Source organism: Perca fluviatilis, chromosome 16 (assembly GCF_010015445.1).
Source record: "Perca fluviatilis chromosome 16, GENO_Pfluv_1.0, whole genome shotgun sequence".
Classification (NCBI taxonomy): domain Eukaryota; kingdom Metazoa; phylum Chordata; class Actinopteri; order Perciformes; family Percidae; genus Perca; species Perca fluviatilis.
This window is the reverse complement of record NC_053127.1, coordinates 22,063,514-22,085,754: the sequence shown is the minus strand read 5'-3', so window position 1 is coordinate 22,085,754 and position 22,241 is coordinate 22,063,514. Positions and strand designations below refer to the sequence as shown.

At 38.8% G+C, this 22,241-nt stretch overlaps 1 protein-coding gene across 1 annotated transcript; it reads right to left on the bottom strand.

The window, feature by feature from the left end:
* Positions 1 to 297: 297 nt before the first annotated feature.
* gsx1 (GS homeobox 1) lies at positions 298 to 1,787 on the bottom strand. The gene is made up of 2 exons (XM_039777949.1): positions 1,252 to 1,787; positions 298 to 1,147 (listed from the first exon to the last, which is right to left on the bottom strand). The coding sequence occupies exons 1-2, from the start codon at positions 1,622 to 1,624 to the stop codon at positions 795 to 797; spliced, it is 726 nt and encodes a 241-aa protein (XP_039633883.1). The 5' UTR covers positions 1,625 to 1,787; the 3' UTR covers positions 298 to 794.
* Positions 1,788 to 22,241: the final 20,454 nt, after the last annotated feature.

Below are 22,241 nucleotides of genomic sequence, written 5' to 3'. Positions count from 1 at the left end.
TAATTTTAATTGCAAAGAAAATGAGTCTTACGTTTGAAAAAACGCACTGCCCATGTTGCCACATACAGCGCAGCCAGGGAGAGTTTAAATGTGTGGAGATGTAATTCATGTTACTATTTTGACCAAAGACTATCACACAGTATTTTACAGGATCTGATCCTGTCTTCTCACAGCATGTTAAATATATACTGTATATATAATGTCCAAACTGATGATATTAACCTTGAGTTTACGTGCGCCTCTGTGCGCACTCAGTTGTGCGCAAAGACCAAAGTATTTAACTCACACCACAACGTAGTCTGTCGCTCAGAAATATTTTTATTTAAGTATCAACATTTTTAAATAAATAAATATTTTTTTCAATTACACTGAAGATATAATTTCAGAGTGATCTCAGCAATGTGACATTGTGGGAATTTCCCTCCAGCTTTTCATATTTGAAGTCACAGTTCCATCCACATAGAATGAATCTAACCAGTAGTCACCATGTATACAAAATTCTGTCTCCCCCAAATTACTAATAAACAATGTTGCTATTGTTTTTTTTGGGATTGCCTTTACAAATATGCCACCCATACTCATCGGATTGGCAACAACAAATGGATCGTTTTCAGAAAAAAACTACATACAAAACGTACAACATGTATACAGCTATACAATAATTCAGGGCAATCCCCTGATTAAATATTCTCTTTCTATGTACAGGCAACTGAACACAAGTGGAACAGTCTTTTTTTGGCTGTATTCAAAATCATAAGGACCAAAATATTTCAGAGTGGAGGCAGTGGGAGAGTTCATGGGGAGACGGACAGGTCCACGTCCTCCTTTTCGGACGAGGAGGGAGAAATCGGAATGTCATCCTCCTCTTCCTCCGAGCATCTCGCGGTTGACAGGGACGAGCATTTGCAGTTATGTGATCCAGTCCTTTGGCCGCTGCTCTTGCCCTCCTTTTTGTGCTTCACTCTGCGGTTCTGGAACCAGATTTTCACCTGTTTCTCGGACAAGTTCAGGTATGTGGCGATCTCGATGCGCCTCAGTCTGGAGAGGTACATGTTGGAGGTGAACTCTCGCTCCAGCTCCAAAAGTTGTGTGCTGGTGAAGGCCGTGCGCATGCGCTTGCTGCTCTGAAGTTTGCTGTTGCTGTTTTCTGTGAAAAGTAAATAGAGATTGTCAGCTACAGCGAAATCATGAAAACACGTGAAATGTGCCTTGGTTAATTCGATCAAACGTTATATATGAGCCTTTACTCACCGATGGAGATGCAGTGGAACTGTCGCGGGTCTGGGACTGAGTACGCAGCTTGGTATATCCCCGGTCCGTGGCTGAGGCTGTTGGATGAAGAGTGTTGCCTCGACAGAGCTGAGTGACAGTACTGTGAGCTGAAGGGAGAAAAAGACGCCTTGAGGAGCGGCAGGCTCGGTGGTGACGGGTGGAGCTGGGACGCGGTCATGCACAGCGGACAGAAGCACAGCAGCCCGGCTTTCCTTGAGTGGCAGGAGCCCGGCAGCCCGTGCGGGTGGTGCGGCGAGTGCACGGCGTACGGGAATAAAGGTGGGTTGTTCTCGTTCCCTTTGTCGTTGGCCTCCCTTAAAATCAAGGAATCCACGAGAAAAGACCTCGGCATATTTGCAAACGTGTTGCTCGACAGTGTGGTTGAAGTTGAAGCCGGTGCGTGGTTGTGTCAGCGTGCTCTCGTCGGGACGGTGGACAGCGAAGTGGTGCTGAAGGCGCAGCGCCGCTCCTTAAATAGCCGCCGTGGACTCGGTTCGGCCATGTGACGGTTACGCTGTAAGCGGCCAAGAGCTCTCAATAGGGTTTTGTGCCTTTCTCTCGGCATTCCCACTGCACGCTTCCCCATTATTTCACTTGTTAACTAAATGAACTGCATAATGTAGTCTATTCTTGTCAGCCCCACCCACGCCGCAAGAGGCGGCACTGCCCATTCTCCCTTTTATCATCACTCTCATTTTATCATAGAGCACAGCTTAAATTTGCGAGAGAAAACGTTCCTGTCACATTCGGAAAGCCAGTATATGTATTATATATACGTTTTGTCCTAGACATTAAGCAGCCTAGGTATGTATGTGTACAAGTTATTTGTGTCTGTATAGGCAAACCAGGGCGAGAAGGAGAAACTTTCAGAAATATTTACAACTGTTGTTCATTTATTAGGCTACATTTGAATAACAGTAGGTAGATTACAGAATCATTTTCCATCGTTTCTTTAAGATTAAAAGTCCATTGTGCTGTATTTGGTAAGATTATGAGAAGGTCAAATGTATTATCAGCTGCATGTGTATGTGTTAATTTTCGCCACGTTATGTTTCTGAATAAACGCATACCATTCTGAATTTCTGTATGTAGCTTATGTATGTCTGTGGTTAATTATTCGTGTGACAGGTCTTCTGCACTTGTGTGGCAACTTTTCTGACAGTGTTGAGCGCAAACATTAATGCAACAGCTGAATGTAAAGTTTACGCATATCCATTTTAAGGTTAATGTGTCATTTCTGGGCACAAAAAAAGGGACAAGTCATTGCCTGAAGGCAGTGCTGTTAAAGAGCAGTGATTAATTCCTTTGCTCGGGCCCCTGCCGAGTCGGGGGAAAGAATATGTAAAAATAACCAGGTTTTCACTCTGCGGCCCTTATTGAATGTCATTGTGGAGGGGTTTCAATGAGAGAGAAAGAGAGTCGAATTAAAGTGTGTGACAGCGGCGGATAGACGCAACAAAGGCGACTCTGTCATAGAGGAGCCCAATGCGCGGCGCGTGAAGCCCCCGCCTCGCGCTCTGATTGAATTAAGTAATAGGAAAACATTTTCTTTCACTTTAAGGTTCTCTGAACAAGACCTTCAAAGGGACGGGACCCGTAATGTGTGAGTAAATAGTGGAATGCGATTTCTCTTCCTCCGAGTTTTCATCTTTTTTCAACACAGAAAATCTGTTGATATCTTACAATTAAGGATACATATGGCATTCATAAGCAGAACCCAGTGCCTCGGGGCGTTATGCTTGATGATGCCAAGCTAGTCAAATACATTTAATGTGTTGAATATCTAGAGTTTAACCTGTTGTTTGCTTCCTGGCTTTCTGTGTAGTAGCCTTGAGGTTAGCCTATTTAATTATTTGGATATTGACGTCTGTCTGGTTTCTATGTCGTCTGTTTTAGGCATATTTCCCATCAATTGTCACGTCCAGCGAATTAGCTCTTCAGCTCCAAAACATACCCACATGAGGGTGTGATGCTATCTGTTTTCTCCTCATTTAAGAGGCCTAATGTGCTCAGCTTCACACCGCTAATCTTCCATTAAGGCTGTAATTACGCTGCGCCATTAAAGTAGATACAAATTAGGAGCAGTTAAACCCTTTAAAGAGACAAAATATCTGTACGAATGACAGCCATTTTCCCTTTTCTATTAGTCTATCCTTTCATTTCCTGCCAGGAATTAGCCATTAACTAGTCTGTCAATCTTGTTGCACTCTGTGAAACCTGTAAATACAAATCTATCGCTTTTATTCCGACTCTTAATGAAGTAATACGTTAATGACGTGTATTCATCATCCGTTAAAAGCACTATTATTCTCATAAATAGTGTGCCCGATTATGTACTAAAATACAAAAATTAGAAGGCAAAATGTGTATTGCATTCAGCCCTGGGCCTAAACACTGCAGATTTAAAAAGAATAATGCCTCAAATCCTGCTTTTTACAGCGGCAGGCTGCATGGTGGTGGCAGCTTGATGTATTGCTCAACATAAAGATGTTATCAAAGGCACTAATTTTCAAATTATGTACAGCAGTCACCCCGTGGATAGGAATAGAGGTTTCATGGGTCGTCACGCAGGGAGGCTCATCCTAATTTGCAATCCCAACTGGAGACTGACAAATAGTTTTGACCTCCCTCTGGAGGCGCGGGCCAGAAGTGCAAAGAATCTCATTCTCCATAATCACTTGTTACTGAGATAAATAATCGAGGGAAATAGCCCACTCACATTATAACAACTCTATCACATTTTTTTTGCACTAGTCCCAAGCTAAAAAAAATACATTTATAGCCACTTATGATAACATTCATGCATCATCACATCCATACCTGTGTTTTCACCACAAAGCAATGAGCTTCATGTTCAGTAATACAGATGTGGGTTGGTAAAGCTTCTTAACGTTTATGTTTGATAGGGGGAAAGCAATGCCTCTGAAATAGTAAATTATTTATAAGATATTAAGTTGGAACAATTGCCATCACTCAAATTCATCCCTGATGATAACACTGACCAGTGCCTGCTGTGCCGTTGGAGAAGCACATTTTCAGGGGCTTTTATGCAATTATACCCAAAGATCTCGTGCCTGATGACATAAAGAGAGCAGTCTGTTTATGGAGATGTAGTCAATATCTCCTTTTCTTTTTGGTATGAATAATTCATAGTTTAAGACACTATCCCCCCTCACTTAATATGTACACACACTTAAACACCCACACATCTCTAATACAAATGATGGTTTTAGACAGTGTAACAGGATTTAAGGTCCCAGTGGGGTTTGGCCCAGCCGTGGATGGGCGCTGTGACTGTCGACGTGACACAGAGGGCCGGCTGCCCCTCCTAATCTCCCCCTGAGGCAACATCACAGACTGCGGATCCTGCTGCACCTCTATGGACGCACAAAGGCCTGATTATCATTCATATGCTCACCAGAAACACCAGTCCAATAGATAACAGATGACACATAAGTACCAGCTGAATGGTGCAATATGTTGAGGCTGCAGGAGTCTATAGGGACTAATGAATCCTTAAGAGAGAGGGAGACTGACAAAGAGATGCAGTCAGTTGAGGTACCACAATGTGACAGATATAAGGCTCTACAGGTGAACATGGACTTAAGTGAACTGGAGGAAACTAAATGTTTTTTTAGTTGCTGTGGTGAATATAAGGAAATAAAAAAACAACTGTGTTTAATCATGTTGAACTGAGTGTGACTGATCATAACTAAAGTAGAGGCGTTTCATGTTTCAGTGATTATTTTTGGAAGAGAAGATATTTAAGTGACCATTTCAAGATGATAATTAAAAAAGTACCACTTAACTCAGCATGACTTCACAATTAATCAATAAGATGTATACTTTAACTGAGACATGCAGCAAATCAACATTTACCTTTATACTAAATTGTTGTCAGGTGATTTCTTAACACATTATTTTATGAATTATGTTTGAAAATATGTTTTTTATTGGCTCAAAAATGTGTCATGTTTCCCTTCTTCAGTGCTAAATTGTTAAATTTAACATGCAGCTGCCCAAATGCAAACCTGAAGTGGGATTTGGTGCCAAGTTGGTTGACATCTGGTTGATCCCCCACTTTACTTGAACATACATCATTTGAAAGTGCAAGACATCACAATTCTAGCTCTATTAACTTTTTACATTCCCAATTTTTTATTTTGTAGTCTGGCACAACTAATGTACATTGCTGGGATAAAGCCTGACATCTGGCTGACACAGCACTGTGGAGATAGGTCTGGCAATCTGAGACTACTTATTTTGTAAAAGGAGGGAATACAAAACAGAATTAGAAAGGTAGGTGAGAAAAGTATAACATATTTACTATGTTTACGCTGCTGTGATAATTGGCTCACTATTAGATTCATTCTGACTTTTTTGATAGTTAACGCCAAACAGGTCCCATTCAGGGAAAAGACCAGGATCAAAACTATATTCGAAAGGTTTTAAGAACAAAAAACATTTAGTTTTGTATTTTTCAGTTTCAGGCTTGTGCACAAAAAAGAGAGTGTTTGTCGAGGGGCTACTGTAACAGGAGTGACTCTATGTCTCTGAGATGTAAAGCCTGGTACTGACTACTGGATCCATTCTTTGTTTTTTTTGACACTCAAACATGATTTGTTGTGACTGACTTTAGCTAAAATATTTTTCAGGAATTGCAGGAATAGCTTAAAATATCCTGAGTTCTAGTTAAATCATTATTCAGGCAACAGTAGCCTCAGATCCAAGTGCAACTGTTTTTAGATGCTTTTGAGATGTTTTTCTTTGACTCAATTTGTGTATATTAGTCCAGTCTAGGAATGATGATGATTAGGCTAATGAAAGCGGTATAATAAGTGTGTAGGAAGTAGTCCAATCTGCGGTGGACAAAGTAAACTCATTACGTTAAAAATGTCTGAAAGCACAATATTGGCTTTGTATATATATATATAATATTGAGTCCGCCAAATTCAAAGCAAAGATATGGGTGCCAGCAAAGTGCTAATACATTTAATACATTACAATACAATTTCTTTGAAATTTAACATAACTCTCTGTCCCTTCTTTTATTATTTTATTATTTTTGGTCTGTGGTTATTTATGTGCTTTCTGATGATATGAATTGTGGCCACTTTCGCTACACCATTAATAATACAAAGCAGAACCACCCAATAAACCCTCTAATCTTCATCGTATCTCAGTGACCTGAGCACTATTACTATCATTTTCATCAGTTTGATATTACAAGTCAACATCTTAAAATACTAAAAGATACAGCCATTATGAACCACCCAGACCTCTCAGGTCGACAGGGACAGGTCTGCTTTCTGTCCCCAGAGTCAGAACTAAACAGGGGGAAGCAGCGTTCAGTTTTTATGCTCCACATATCTGGAACAAGCTCCCAGAAAACTGCAGGTCTGCCACAACTCTCAGTTCTTTTAAATCAAGGCTGAAGACCTTTCTTTTTGATGTTGCTTTTCTTTAAATAATTATTAATTTCTTATAATGAAGTTGCATTGTTGAAACTGTATGACAATCTATATAAGCATATAAAGAGAATTAAAAAATAAGACCGGTGGGACCGGCCCGTTCTGGGATGGATTACGTGTATAGAGTAACGGCTTATACATTGTCCCATACTATCAGCCTAAAATCTCGTATTTTATCTGCTTTTATATTTCTAATTGTTTTTAACTGCTCTTTAATGTTTAATTTCTTATACTGCACTGTAACTTCTATTCTCGTATTTTATCTGTTTTTAATTTTTTAATCGTTTTTAACTGCTCTTTAATGTTTTATGTAAAGCACTTTGAATTCATCAACATCTCCGCGTGTGTGAATATCAGCGCCGGCCCGAGGCATAAGCGAACTAAGCGGCTGCTTGGGGCCCCCAGGCCACCAGGGGGCACCCAATCGAGTGTTGTTTTTTCTCCTTAACATTCGCCGACGGTCCCATCTGGGCTCCCGTAGTTCAGAATAGGCCCAGCCCTCCCCCCGCGCGTTTGCCATGGAGATACACAAACAACATGGCAGCGACAGCGGCTAATATTAGTTATTTTCTTAACTAATCGTTTCATTACTTACTTAACCGTAATTTCTGCCGAAATGACCAGAAGCACATGGTGCTCTTTACCTGGCTCAAAGTCACCTATTCTCAAATAACTGAACCACGAACTACCGCTGACCTGACGGAGCGAGTATTGGACGGAGCACCATGGAGCACCGTCAGCTGTTGAGACCCGGTGTTGAGGAACTCGGTTGCAGCTCAACACATCTACTAGAACGCACCATTAAGCCGCTGATACGACCGAGCTGTGACGGAGGTCTGTAGCGGCTTAAACAACTAGCAATCGCCGCTTTATAGCACGGAGCTCCTCTTCAATGGTTTTTTTTTTTTTTTTTTCCCCGCTAGTTACTACGAAGGAGCTTGCTACAGGTATGCTACACTCATGAGACCATGGCATGTTAATGTACGTTACTCAGCAACAGGTGAAAACAGGAGCAAGTCAAACTACTAAACAACTAAAGTCAAAATGAATTGAACTTTTACTGAGTAACGAGAAGTGAATTACCTGTATGTGTGAAAACAGCTTTATCTCACGCATCCGTTTAGTTGTTGTTGATAGCATAATTATATAATTTATTGAATATATAGCATAATATCATTTTGTCATTCTTTTACGGAGGGCGCCCCCCCCCAATACAATGGTAGGGAAAACACTCAAATGAATTTGCATAAAATTTGCATGAATAATCATAATGGTATACATGTCCCGTGTGTGTGTGTGTGTGTGTGTGTGTGTGTGAGATCTTGTCATTTATTTGTCATCTGCAGATTGATTTTAAGTAGGGGGGAAGAATCGATTTAAATCATGAATCAGATTTTTTGTGAAAAAAATCAGGGATTTTTTTTGAGGGCATATCGCCCAGCCTTACTTCCTACTAACACAGTGTATGTCCGGCAAACCCACAGGTGACAACCATGCAGCTAAACTAATTGATGTGGTTGCTAACTCTCTCAGAAGGGTGGACTTGGACTTAGTCGGCTGATTGTTAACCGTTAATAAGCGGTTAACACGGGCGGGCTATCGGTCAGGACAAAAAATCTAAATATACATCCCTATCAGGATAAATAGAGAACATGAAGTCCTGTGGGATTGAACGTGTTGTTTGGCCCTGAATCCCAAGTAGTTGTGTGAAGTCACTACCTTATTAAGTCAAAAAGCAAAAGGCTATGAATCTGAACAAATTTAGGTATTGCCCTTCTCAAGCTGACCATCCCAAAAATGCACCAGTGCATCTGTGACCAGGGGGACAGTAGTTCATACTCTGTCACTGTATTAATACATAACCTCACTGTATTAATTTATAATGTAACATTATAGCGTGACATTTGTGTCAATAATTGTCAAGCACAGGTGACTCCGCATGTTGGGAGGGGGGGCCCCCAAATCAAATTCTGCTTAGGGCCCCCAAAAGGCTCGGGCCGGCGCTGGTGAATATGACAAATAACGCATCATACATCATGCTGACACAAGTCTGAGCTGCGGTTCATTGAGGTGCTTCGTAAAAATCTCCTAGCAACCTCTGTCATGGAGGTCTATTATATAGAGTATAACTCAAAGTCCCACAGTGCAGAAGGATCGAAAAGTAACATTTGCAATCAAAAGTGTTAGAAAATTCACCTTTAACAAAATGGAAAGACATGCATCCTAATTCACTACTTACTATTGTACTTCAATTTAGTGTTTCAAATGAAAATAATTTAAAAAACGAATTTCCACTGTTTCATATTTTTATGCAAATGTAATTCATAAAACACTCAAGCATCATGGAACTGCACAAGTTGGAAAGCTCATTGCAAACATACAAGCATGAATACAGTACATAAGCCTATTAAAAATCTGCACATTATACCCCTATTCCTAATCAGGAGAAATGACTAACAATAAAAAAATGTAAATGAAAGCATCGAGGGTGACTAAAATGCTTAAAATTTTCGACTATTACAACGATTAGCATTTTATACTTTGTCTTTCTCTTCATGTCTCCCCTGACGGTAACTCTGGTTGCTGAATTTATGCTTCAGTCTGCCGTGTCGAGACTCTCTGATGTGTTTGAGTCCAGGTCAAGTGCTGTTGCTAGGTGCGTCCTCAGAGCTATGGCTGCCTCTACACAGCTGGCCACACTGACAGCCTCAGCACTGACGGTCAGAGTGAGGCTGTCAGGTCTGAACGACTGAGCATAGTTAATAAATAACTAATAATCAGAGAAAAACAGATATCTGACAAAGAGCTACATTGTTGATGGATATCCAATCAGGGATGTTGAAAATTAATACTCTCAGAGAAAAGGGGTTTTTGGGGGCCCCGTTTTTTTTTTTTTTTTTTTTTTTTAAAAATGTTTTTTTTTTTTTTTTTTTTTTTGTTTGTTTTTTTGCTCACCATAAGTTGTCATATGTTGACCAGGAAGAAAATGTAGCCAAGTAACAAATATTGGGAGCTACTATGCAGATCTGATGCGTCATGCAGTTCAGTGGTTATGCTTTTTTCACTCAATGTTTAGAGTGTTCTGGCCTATGCTCTCACTCCCAGTCTCCTCGCCACGCCTCCAAACCAAGTTTGAACTGCTCGAACGAAACAAGTTTATGTTGTGATTTATACTACCTGCCCCCTAGATTGTACTGGTAGTTGGTAAAACTGAGCAGCAAAATTCACATTACAGAAATCTTAAGCATTTCTTCTTCTTTTCTCTTCTTCAATTCTACAGGTTGACTCTTACTATGAGTTTTTGGCCTCACTGACTGTCAGAACCTAGAATTTCTATATTTTAAGATAAACAATATAAACACCAGTATACATAATACTAATTAAAAGTTACAAAGTGATTGGATTTTGAAAAGGGTAATTGTGTACATGAATGTGTAGATTAAGTGGACTGAGATGCATCATTTTGTGTCTTCCCTTGGCATAGCATCCACTACAGTTAAGGAAATCTCACAAGTAAAAAGCATGGAGTAGGCTGGTGTAACTGGGCCACAATGAAAAAAGAAAAAACCCAAACTGAACTCAGTCTACACTACAGCATGAAAACATGTATGGGCACAAAAAAGGTCAAGTATGACATAAATTAAAGTGGCAAAAAAAACATATCAGAATAAAACAGTAATGTGCTTGACCTTTATGCCAACAGTAATTGAGTAAAATTAGTGCATTTCGTAATTGTGAACATATGTGATGCAATAAAAAATTACTTAAAGTGCTCATATTATGCTTTTTGGCTTTTTGTCCCAAAGGGACTTACCATCTTCCAGAGAAAACACTGTTCACAAACTGCTCCAAACAGCTCTTTTGTAGTCCAGGCTTTACTTCCGTAACACACGTTATAATGCTCACCTAGCTGCAAGCATAGCCAGCCTCATACTCTGCTTCTGACTGGCTAACAGTACTTACTGCGCATGTGTGACTCCCAACAAAGATGGTACAGAAGTGAGATGTCTCACTCTGTAGCTAAAACAGAGCGCTCAACACACAGGGTGAAAAGAGGAGCTGCAGCAATGTGCAGAACAACAAATATATGGTGTTTTTTTTTAATTAAACCATGTAAACCTATTCTGATATAACCTCTAAATACAATTATGAACCTGGAAGTCAGCATAATATGACCAATTTAACAGTAAATGGAAAGAAGTTTTTTTCCAGACATTTTGTATACGATTGTTATCATTTTGGCACTTTTTTCTAGAAAAAGAAAATACTTGACATTACCTTTACACCTATTTACCTCCAACATCTTGGATTTGTGCTTGTACATTTTATGACTCTAGAAAGTACTATAGTTGTTATTAGCACTCCCTTTTTAGCATTTGTGATTCATTAATTGGAAGTTGCTGTATTTAAGGTAAACAGAAGGCAGTTTAAACTAATTTTACATTCATACTTCAGCAGGAAAACACATGCTGTGGGCTGTGGCCTGTTTTTGATAAGAATAAATGGGAAATAGATGCAAACCTGACAGTTTGGCCTCTCTAATGAGCCCATTTACATCTAAATGTGATGATTTTATGGGAACTGAAATAATCAAGTATGTCTTCTATGAACTTTTTCAACTTCAGGGGAAGACACACTACAAAACAATACCATTTACCAACCAATGTCCGTCATACTAATATACAAAGCATTTGTAAACTACTGAATTCTCCAACTGTGTCCTTTGACATGCAAGACTCATCAATCCTTACACTTTCCATATGAATAAAAAATAATCAGAAATTGGGTTTTGCTTAAAAATATTATAAGAAAAACTCCACAGAGCCATTAGCAGTCTAAATATCTTTGGATGACTTCAAATTCCCTTTTGATGTAAATCCATTGGTTCTGCTATAGATATGTCTCAAACTTCCCCTTTGACCCTATTCATATAAAAGCCTTGAAATGCTCTTCAAAAGGGTGTGTTACCCTGCGAAGGTCAGTAGGCTATTACGTATGGCTGACTCACATTTTTCCAAATCAGCAGACTTTTGGCCTAGAAATAACAGGTCAAACCAATGAATTTAATGAACTCTCCCAGACACAATGAATGCCTCTTGCCATTTGAACCCCAATAAAGGGATATGGGCAGGTCAGCCAGCCCTTTCAAGGGGTTTGTACACAAATGTGACAGAATGCAGTCGCTTCAGTGTCTGTGCTGACAAGTTGTTCAAAGTGCTGGGGATGTCAGTGATAGTGCCTTCATCCACACTGCCCCCTTTGTTCCCTATTTTGTGTCTGTTGCTCTTTCATCAACAGTCCCACACATACAAAAGCGAAAGAATGCAAAGCGTCTTTTGCAATGTTCTGTTTGCCTCATTTCTCTCTGCCCAATGTTGTGCTGTAGGCCAACATGCAGGAGATTTTATTGTAGGGAAAACAAAGCCGAATTACGGTGCAATACAACTTCTGATGGCGACTCGCTACTCCTCCCTCCTTTTCACCGCTTTACTTTTCTGATCCTCCCCTCTTTCCCTCCCGTCATTCACTTTCTCCTTCATTCATTGTCCCTTCTTTCTCTCAGAGTTTTCATTTTCGATGCTCTGATGTTTCCAGTAGGTTTAATTTGGAAATAAAGGAAGAGGGAACAGAGAAATAGAAAGAAAAAAGATGGATTTCCTATTTCAATATCAGGATCAAGTATGTTTCATTGATGCAGCTGCCAATTTGTTTTGTGCTTGGTTGAGAAAAAAAACATCTTTAAGCATATGGTATTTGTGTGTTCACTTAATTGAATCATTTGGAGGCCCATGGGAAACCACCAAGGGGGGTAAGGGTTAGGGAGGAGGGAGGTCAGAGAGTTAGAGCAGGAGAGAGGGAGGCGGGGGGGTCAACACTCCAAAAACTACTCATGTAACCATTACTTACTAATTTTCAGCTCAGCAGTTCATTATTACCCCTTTCCCAGTGTGTTTCTCTAAACAACAGGACGGGTATGAGCTTCAGGAAAAAGTCCTAAAGGAAGCCGACTCAAAGACCACTGCGATTCCTTTAAGTTTATGGTTTTCTCATTAATGACCTCCTGCGGTTTGGCCCATTTCCTCTCCATTCATCTCACATTAGCCTCCTTTCAGAGGTCACTATTGTTTTGGGATTGTTTTCACTTTTTAGGATACAAATGTTTAAACATCAACACAAACTTTAACATTTTGACATTTTTAAAACTAAACCGATGTCATTCTGTCCACTTTTCAGCCACATGATGTAGAGACATTTCACGATACAATTTGATGAGAGAAAAACAAAGTAAAAGAATAATTTCAGAAGTTTTTGTTTTAAATGTTGAGGTAGGCTACATTTTCAACATATCAAACTGTAATCACTCTGTTAAGGATGGAGTTGAGTCTGTTTCCAGGGTGAGAGCAACACTTTCAGGGCAATGAATGAGTAATGTAGGGACATTTGCATAAGTAAGAGCCGACCCCCTGTATGATTTTCATAACCCAATATCCCCTTTTCTTCTCAAATTTCTATTGCAGGCATTGTGATTTGGAGTCAGCTTTTGTTTGATTTTTTTCCCCACACTTTGTGGTTGTTGCATTTTACTTCTCTCTCCCCCCCCCCCCTCATCCTATGACCTCTGCGACGGCTTTTTACTCCGTCTCACACACTGCTTTTGACTAAATGGGGAATCTATGGCTCAGTCTCAACTTTCTCTCAAGAGTTATGACGTAAGAAGTGTGAAAAAGAGGTTTAGGCTAATTCAATGTCTATATATGACCATATATGTGAGAGTCGGTGTGATGACGGGTCACTGCCCATCTCACAGAGTCCCCCAGTTTTCTGCAGATGCGCTCTATTCAGGAGGCGACACACGGCGGGACGCTGCTGGGAGGTAGTTACTATTTCTCCATTACCATAGAAACTAACACACTGGCTTTCAGCTGGACTAGGCCAGGGGTCCACTGACACCAACTTTCACACTACTCTCAGTCCTGACAAAACCCCAAATGGATCTCAGCGCTCTAAATAATACCCATTTGTACCCAGTTCAATGACAGAATGAGCTTCCAGCAAAATGCTATGACATCAAAAAATAAAGAGGGCCTCCTTTTTGGGACACTTTATAATGAACACAATGATGACGGGAAAAACACTTGGGCACTGATATGAGTGAAGCAGAGAAGTAAAAACAAATACAGCAGTTTATCAGTATTTAGTCATGTTTATCTTGTCCAAGAGCTGTGCAGGTTGTTGTCAAATTAAGATGTTTCTCCCACTGTGTAAAGTGGCAGAAAATTGTGTCAAACCTAAAAGGAATAGTTTGACATTTTGGGAAATATACTTATTTGCTTTTTTTGCCGAGGGTTAAATAAGAAGATAGATACCAGTTTAGCATAAAGACTGAAAACGGGGAAAGAGCTTGTCTGGCTCCGTCCAAAGGTAATAAGATCCACTTACCAACACCTGAAAAGCTAATTAGCATGTTATATCTTGTCTGTTTAATTTGTACAAAAACTGTGTAAAAGTAAGTGTAAAAATGACAAGTTTTGGTTTTATGGGAGGTTATAGCTGAATAGTCTGGCTTACTGGATGTACAGTGCTAGATTAAAGCCTAATATCTGGTGCGTGATGTCCCTCTCCTTCCGCTATCTCAACTAATAACCGCCCAGGACGGTTATTAGTGGTTTAAAGAAATGCAAACAAGCCAGAGTGTTTTTTTCCCCCAATTCCAGAATAAAAAGCAGTGTGGCCAGACCATACTCCAGCACTGACACAGCACTGTGGAGATAGGTCTGGCGATGTGAGACTAACGCTTACTTGGCAGAACTGCACTAGCCGGATCCAGTCTCTGTGCTAGGCTAAGCTAACTGCCTGCTGGTGATAGTATGGTGACATCTCTTTCTTTTTTTTAAGATTATTTTTTGGCCATTTTAGGCCTTTATTTTGACAGGACAGCTGAAGACATGAAAGGGAAGAGAGGGGGAATGACATGCAGCAAAGGGCCGCAGGTCTGAGACGAACCTGGGCCCGCTGCGTCGAGGAGTAAACCTCTATATATGGGCGCCTGCTCTACCAACTGAGCTATCCGGACGCCCAATGTTAATCTTAATGCTGGAAAAAAGTGTAGTTGTAGTCAGTTTCATTTTTTTTTCTGCTGGTCTGAGCCCTTATTTACATCCTTGCTCTCTATTTGTGCAAAGTGTTTCTGCAGCTGCATAACTATTTGAGTTTAATGGCAGTCGGCAGAAAATTTAATTGTCTGTCTGTCCTTAATTTTATATTCATTGTATACGGGTAATAATTGGGCCCAATAGTACAAGTCCACTGAAAAAGCGCACACTTGGACATTGATGGAGAGTGAAGCATTCAAGTAAAAACTACAGAAGTTAGCAATATCTGAATCAAGATTTATCTTGTCCCATGGAGAAAACAGTGTCTTTCCTTGTTTTACAGTACATCCTATCTGCTCTCCACTTGTGAAAATAGTTTCTGCAGCTGCACAGCTCTGTGGTTTTAATGTCAGACAAGTAATTTTCTTGTCCATCCTTAATGTATGATGTATATATTACATGGTATGGGTAGAAATTCGGCATTGTGGAAGGTACAAGGTCAGAGTTCACAATTGATCCTCTCACCCCTGGCAGGTGCAGCTCACAGAAGTGAGAGGAGGCGGCCCCTCATTTCTTCCCACCTCTTCACGCCGCTCAGCGAGAGAAAGGGAGGAGTGTAAATGAGTGCACTCCAGAAAGCCATCACCTGCTCCCCCCACCCTAAAATCCCCACTAACTCTGCCAGACAGAGATATCCTACAACCCTAGCTCAAATTTCTCCAACTCCGGTTAATGAGAGACAGAGAAAGAGAGAGACTGACAGAGAGAAGTAGGGAAAGGGAGGGAGGAAGAAAAGAGAAATCAAGAATTTTAACTATTAGCATCCATGCCGTGATTTTGTTTTTTCGCCTGTTTTGTTTTTTTGCGTATGAACGCATTCATCGGCAGCAAAATGTACATTTGTCATGCCTATAGAGGGAACTGAATTGGACTGGAAGGGGCATTGAGTTTGTGCGCACAGAGAGCCCAAGGGTGAGGTTGTGTATTGATGGGTGCCCCTCCCAGCTTCTCCCAGATTCCCCCTCTATTGTGACTTTGAGTGAATGTATCCTCTTGCTAAGGGCACTGGAATGTGTCTTCTCTACTTGTGTGATGGATGGGGCCTTGTTTTGCACTCCTCTGCCCCTCCCTCTGAATCCCTCTTTCTCTCCCTCAGCCTTTGACTCTTTCATCACATCCTTTTATTCGGCACCAATAAAAGTCAGTGATTCTTCATCAGCCGTTGTGCAGATCTGAGGGCCGCTGTTATTTTTCATCAGGAGTGTGTCACACATCACCATTCAGCCCCTCCGTCACACAAATTCAGACACTGGCACAGAGGCAGAAGCAGGTGGAGATACACATCAATGAATTATTCAAATGAGACACTGGGCATATCCTTTAAATTTAATTTAAATACTTGGTTAATGTTGTTTGGTGGGTCTCTATTGCCATTTATGCACAAGGGTGATATACTGTTTCAGCCTGAATGAGTTATAATAGTGGCATAGAAAATACTACTACTACTATATATTAATAATAATAAATTAAAAAAGAATGAAAAATAAATAAGAGAAAGGTGAGAAAAATTGGAAAAACATTGGATCATACATGCTCTTTGCTCTGTATTACATTTTTAATCAAACATTTAAACATTGATCGTTGTAATTATCGGAGTAATAATTATCAGAGTAATAAGAGATAAATAAATACTAACAATGACTACATGTACTGTATAGTGAACATGCAGATTACCTCACTTTCTAAAAGATGGCCCACAGTGAAATCTCACTCATGTGTACAAATAAACCAGCATGCGCTAGCAGCACAACATTGATTCCATCATTTGGTGTTTTGTGAGACCATCCTAAAGTGTTGACTCTCACATTGGGCTGACCGACAATATGCATGAAGATAATATAAGATAACATAACATAAGACTATCCCACAATGAGACTAACGTAAAATAAGATTTAAAAAAAATAGAATAAGATAAGATAGACTTTATTAATCCCAGTGCGGGATTAATAAAGTCTTTCTTATCTTATTTTATGTGGAGTCAACGAAACCATCATCACAATAATAAGGATATTTTTCTGATGTTGTTGATTTATGTCACATAGTGGTGAATATCTACAAATTCACACAAAAAACTGCAAAAGCAATGAACTCTCCATATGTGTAAAACTAATAATAATAGGGTTACCCATGTGGCCTGGGGGGTTTATGCGCTGACCATGAATCACAACATTACCTCATTGCCCGTCTATTGTTAGCTCTCCAATAAAGGAAAAAAATAATTTAATAATATATTAAAATTTACTGCAGCTTGTTCAGAAACTTTGTCTTGGACTGAAAATGTGTAGAACAACATTATGTTTCTATACACTTCTGTTGTCCAAATTAATGACTAACTGATATATTATCATGATATGATTCTGCTAAAAATCAATAAATTATAACACTGATGAATCTTCAGCCCTTCTCTCATGCCACAGTACTTTCCACTGGTGTAATACCCTGCTGAGTGACGATTTACTTAGATTTACTATATGCATATCTGTGAGGATCAGGTAAATAGAAACCATTCAAGAACTGTCCAACTGTTTTTTTTATAATCAGCACCAGCAGTAAAACTCATTACATGAAAAATCCTATATTACTGCATGTTTATATAAAACCACCACTTTGCATCTCATGACAGAGCTTTATATTTTCAGTGAGCACATCTTTTTTTTTTTTTACTTTTCCACTGGACATCTATATGGATCATGAGCTGCACTGCAGTGTAATAAAACAAATAATTAACTACAGACAATACCAGCAAACACGGTTACTTTCGACAGTTCTTAAAGGATTTTTTTTAACCTTCTGCTTAACATTGCACATCCTTCAAAAGAATCACAGTATTTAAATACGTATGCATTACTACCCAGTGCAGCACTTCCTGTTTTATCAGGGCATATTTCACCTTAAAAGTTGATCACCTGTATCCAATATACAGTACTTATAAATAATGGTGCATTTTGTTTACTTGTATTCTGTACCCATTCCCATTATTTTCATCTTTTTTTCCTTTTTGCAACATAACATCCCAAGATACCTCACACTCAGACATCACTTCCCGTCAGTGGCCTTGTGGAAAGCGAGAGTGTCTCTATTTAAAAAGTATTATTCAACAGAGTTACATAAGCTCCAAACAGGAGTCAGGCCTCGCAAATGAATCATCAACTCAGTCACCATGTCAAACAACGATTCTCTGGCACTTACAGCACTTTACGACATTTTACACAATCTAAAAAGACTCATACACACCTAAATACAAGCAGAAGCATCACTTAGACGAATATTAACACATTTGACTCTCAGCTTTATGTGTGGACATGCAGAAATGTCAATACTAATAGCAGCAATTGTAAGCAAGCCTACTTATTTGTGAAGTCATTAGTATTGAAAGGTGTTTCTAATGTTCTGTCCACCATCATTTGCATACATGGCACAGAATATTCTAAATACATCTCATGCAGTTGAACATGAAGACATGAAGTGATGTCCAGCTGAGGAGAAAAAGAAGTCCTGCTAAGCAAAGGACTCATCTCAATCGATCATTTTTAACAAACATGAAATTGGATAATTGGAGCAAAAAGTAAGGTCTCGACTCTGCAAGATGCAAAAAATTACTTTTTTTGTCCACCAGCCAAATGGCTAGTGAATGTTAAAAATGTTCCAGCCACTCAGTGTAACAGTACTTTTTTGGCTGGTGAGTGAAGGAAATCTACCATCCATTTGCATATTTTACCAGCATCTGGCTGGTGGCTGGTGCTAATTTTGAGCCCTGCATGCTGATGACCCACAATTCAATAATAAAAAAGACAAGTCTTTGGTGAGAAGCAGTACATCATTTAAAGTATCAAATGGATGTTTATAAAAGCTACAGTCGTTGCTGATTAAATTGTAGCCTTACATATCAAAAGTGTCTCCCTGTTTTTTTGACAAGTTTGTTGGGATGTTAGGATGAAAAATAGCAGCCCCACGTCCAGGTGTAATATGAACCATTATTCCACCTCTTTGATACAAAAGTGGAGACAGCTTAAACACACCTTATGTTTTTGCATGCTAAAAAAAATAAAAAATAAATAAAAAGTGACTGCACACACACCAAGGAAAAAAGCATTGTTCAAGACAAAATAAGGAAATACCATTTGGTGACAGGGCTGATGTGGTACATTTTTACAGGCAGAAATATGTTTATCCATGAATAAACTGCACAGTCAGGGGAGGAGCATGATACAGAGAAGCCAGCCCCATATTGCCTTGTAAGTCCATAAACCACACCCACGTGTGTTCCAGAGAAGTGGCCAATGCTGCAGATCAAACATATAAAGATATCACCTTAATGATTCTCTTCTCTATAATGTTGAGGTAAGTGGAATTTAAGGTTGTTGTGCAGCAAGTAAATGTACAGACTGACATCATAAGAGATGTAGGTACACTCACAAAAATAACTCTTTAAAAAGGCATTTTCATAATGTGAAAGTACTGTATATTCACATACAAGTTTTGTCTCATCTGATTATAATTATATTATAGGCAGTAACCTTATTGGAAGATTTAGTGTTCTTTGAGTTTCATGCTAAGTAGGCTTACTTAGTTGTACATACTTATTTATGAAAGGTTATGAGGAAGTGAAAGAATTCCATTTGAAGAAATTCATTTATTTAAATTTAAACGATAAATCCAGTTTATCAGAATACGTTTATTTAGTTTTATTTTGAACTTGAAAAGCCTCATACACTCGTCTTTTTTAAATGGAGGAAATTAACAACCATACCATCACATTTATTTAGTTGAGTCCATCAATTTAAAATACAAAACAAATTAACACTAATATAGTTATTGACTCATTTTCTGATAACACAGCACAACATATCTACTCTACACTAAGCATATTATAGATCAATACTACTTTCTAACCTTCATTAGTATCTCATTGTATTTTTACCAGCGCCCTCTGCAGGCTGTTAAACCACAGAGGGAGTTTTGCCAACCATACTCCACACTGAACAGTGCCACCTCTATATTTTTGAACAAATTAACAAAAGTAAGCTACTCACTTTTTATCTGCCATTTATTAAGGGTTTTCTTAAAGATAACATTTAGAGAAAGATTTTTAATCCTGCAGAAATGTAAAATGTAAGAGCGGTGGAGGGAGGTATAGCTAATATGACATCAGGCTAAGCATTTTAGACTATTGTGGCCACAATAAAATCTTTTTAAATCCAAAGTTTAAGAGTATGGATTCTGCGGGGAAAAAAACATTTTATATCAGAACTCCCGAATAGAAAAATCCTCATTCTCAGATTTTATGAAATTCTCAGAGTCATGAGATTAGTTCCATTTTTCTAATAATTGTCTTCTGTGCATTGATTTATTTCCTCAAATAACATCTCTAAGAATAAATCTGCTGTTAGATCACATCCTGGTGTCAGTAGGAGCTCAATTACAGCATTTCAACTTATAACTGCTTTTTTTAATCCACGTCTTTTTTTTAGGAGGTGTTGAGAGCATGCTTCAGCATTAAATTGTATCTGCACATTGGACTTGTATTAGTTTTGTTTTTATTGTGCCGTCATCCTCCTCTTGCTCCCACTTCACAACGCTTTGCTGATGGTTAAAGGTATGATGGAGTAAAGGGATGAGTATTTGCTCATCTTGCGGTCTCCGCTTCAGGCGCACAGGACGTAAGCTGTGTTCACAAGTTCAGGATATTTGCTGGTGTTTTGTCACAGTGATGTCGGAGGGTCACATGAAGGCAGGGAGCCATCAACAGAGGCAGATTTAGTATCGCCTCCCAGCAGCTGCCCCTGTTGCCTCCAGCTATAACGGTCGCTTTTTCCTCAAAGTTTCAATACTTTCGTTTCATTAACATTTTTGGCAGTCTTTAATTCATTTTGTGGGATGGAAAAATAAATCATCAGGATTTACACCATTTTTAATGTCTAATTTTTAGAAATAAAGCAGAACATACACATTTGACTTACTCCACTTACATTTTGATTAGTTTCTTTCTTCAACAACTGTTGACCTGTTCTTGTTTTACAATCTTCACTGGAATTATTGTGATGATTTTGATAATTACATTTGATTAATATGCATTCTATTCTTTTTATAATATGTCTCACCTAAAATAGTGTTTTTTCACCTGTTTTAAATCAAGAAAAATACAAATTTAACTATCCATTAATCCAATAATCAGAAAACATATTTTAGAGTTGTGTGTACATTTCTAACAATACTTTTTTATAATAATGTTTTATCTTCAAAGATTGTCTTCCATGTCATCTCCACAAGGTTGTGAACATTTAAATCTATATTGTTAGTTATTTGAAAAAAAAAATATAGAAAATATATAGACTTTCTTTCATTCAGAATCAAATAAACGGTATTAAAATTACCTGGATTTTATTTGGATGCAATCAGCTGTAGTTATATATAAACAGTAATATGTGGTTTCTCAGGTTTACAGAGTATACTGTAAATGAACACAAATTCAAATTAGTCAATAACAAAATTCAATCCTCTGGTGACAAACATAGTAATGTTAAATTAACCTGATTTTTTAAAGAGATTTACAATTTTGTCATTTAACACTGATACTGTCTAAATTATTGTTTGAATGTAACCTTTTTCTAACCAACTGAAATTATATTTTGGGTTTAACAGACCCTTTAGTGGCATATTTTACAGATGTTGTAAATGACATGGATGTTTATATGTGTGTGCATGTGCATATAAGGCAAAAGTCTAAATGTGCATGTTTTTAATCAGTCCTGGTATAACCTCTCGAAGCGCAGAAAAATGGCAGAGGCATTAAAAACATAAAAGGGAAAAAGGGCAGTAATGAATTTAGAGAAAATGGACATTAATGGTATTAGCATTACTCATGTTCCATATAACAAATTATTGGAAATTTGACAAGCACACCAAATTATCTCCTCATGCCTGACGGGAGTGTGGTGAAGTCCCCTCTACCTGCTGAGGAAAGACAATTTCTGCTCATTTTACTATTTTTAACAATAGAACCAACCCATTAAGACAAATTAATGTCATTATCAAGTCTCTATGAAAATGACAAATACCACCGTTTCGAGCAGCTTTAGAGGCTATTGACAATAATGAAATTCGCTGTACAGGTACTGAAAAGAAACACTCCAAGTAATTATTTTCTAGTAGCTTGTTTGTCTGCCATCCGTTCATTTGCTTTCAGCTCAATTATCTGACTCTGTGAGCATGTGGAGGCGCATAGTGCTCTGCGGCCCACAGAGCGAGGGCCCTAATTGGGCAATTACTGTTCTGTTTCTGGGCTTTTAGCTCCAGTGGAGAGTGGAGGGAGACCGCGGTGTGTAAAGCCATGAGGACCTTCCAT

What these genes read in the sequence shown, in the direction of transcription:
- gsx1 (XM_039777949.1), bottom strand. Translation starts at nt 1,624, where the DNA reads ATGCCGAGGTCTTTTCTCGTGGATTCCTTGATTTTAAGGGAGGCCAAC. An exon ending in GTTCCACTGCATCTCCATCG is followed by an intron (nt 1,148 to 1,251) that starts GTGAGTAAAGGC and finishes TACTTTTCACAG; the next exon opens with AAAACAGCAACAGCAAACTT.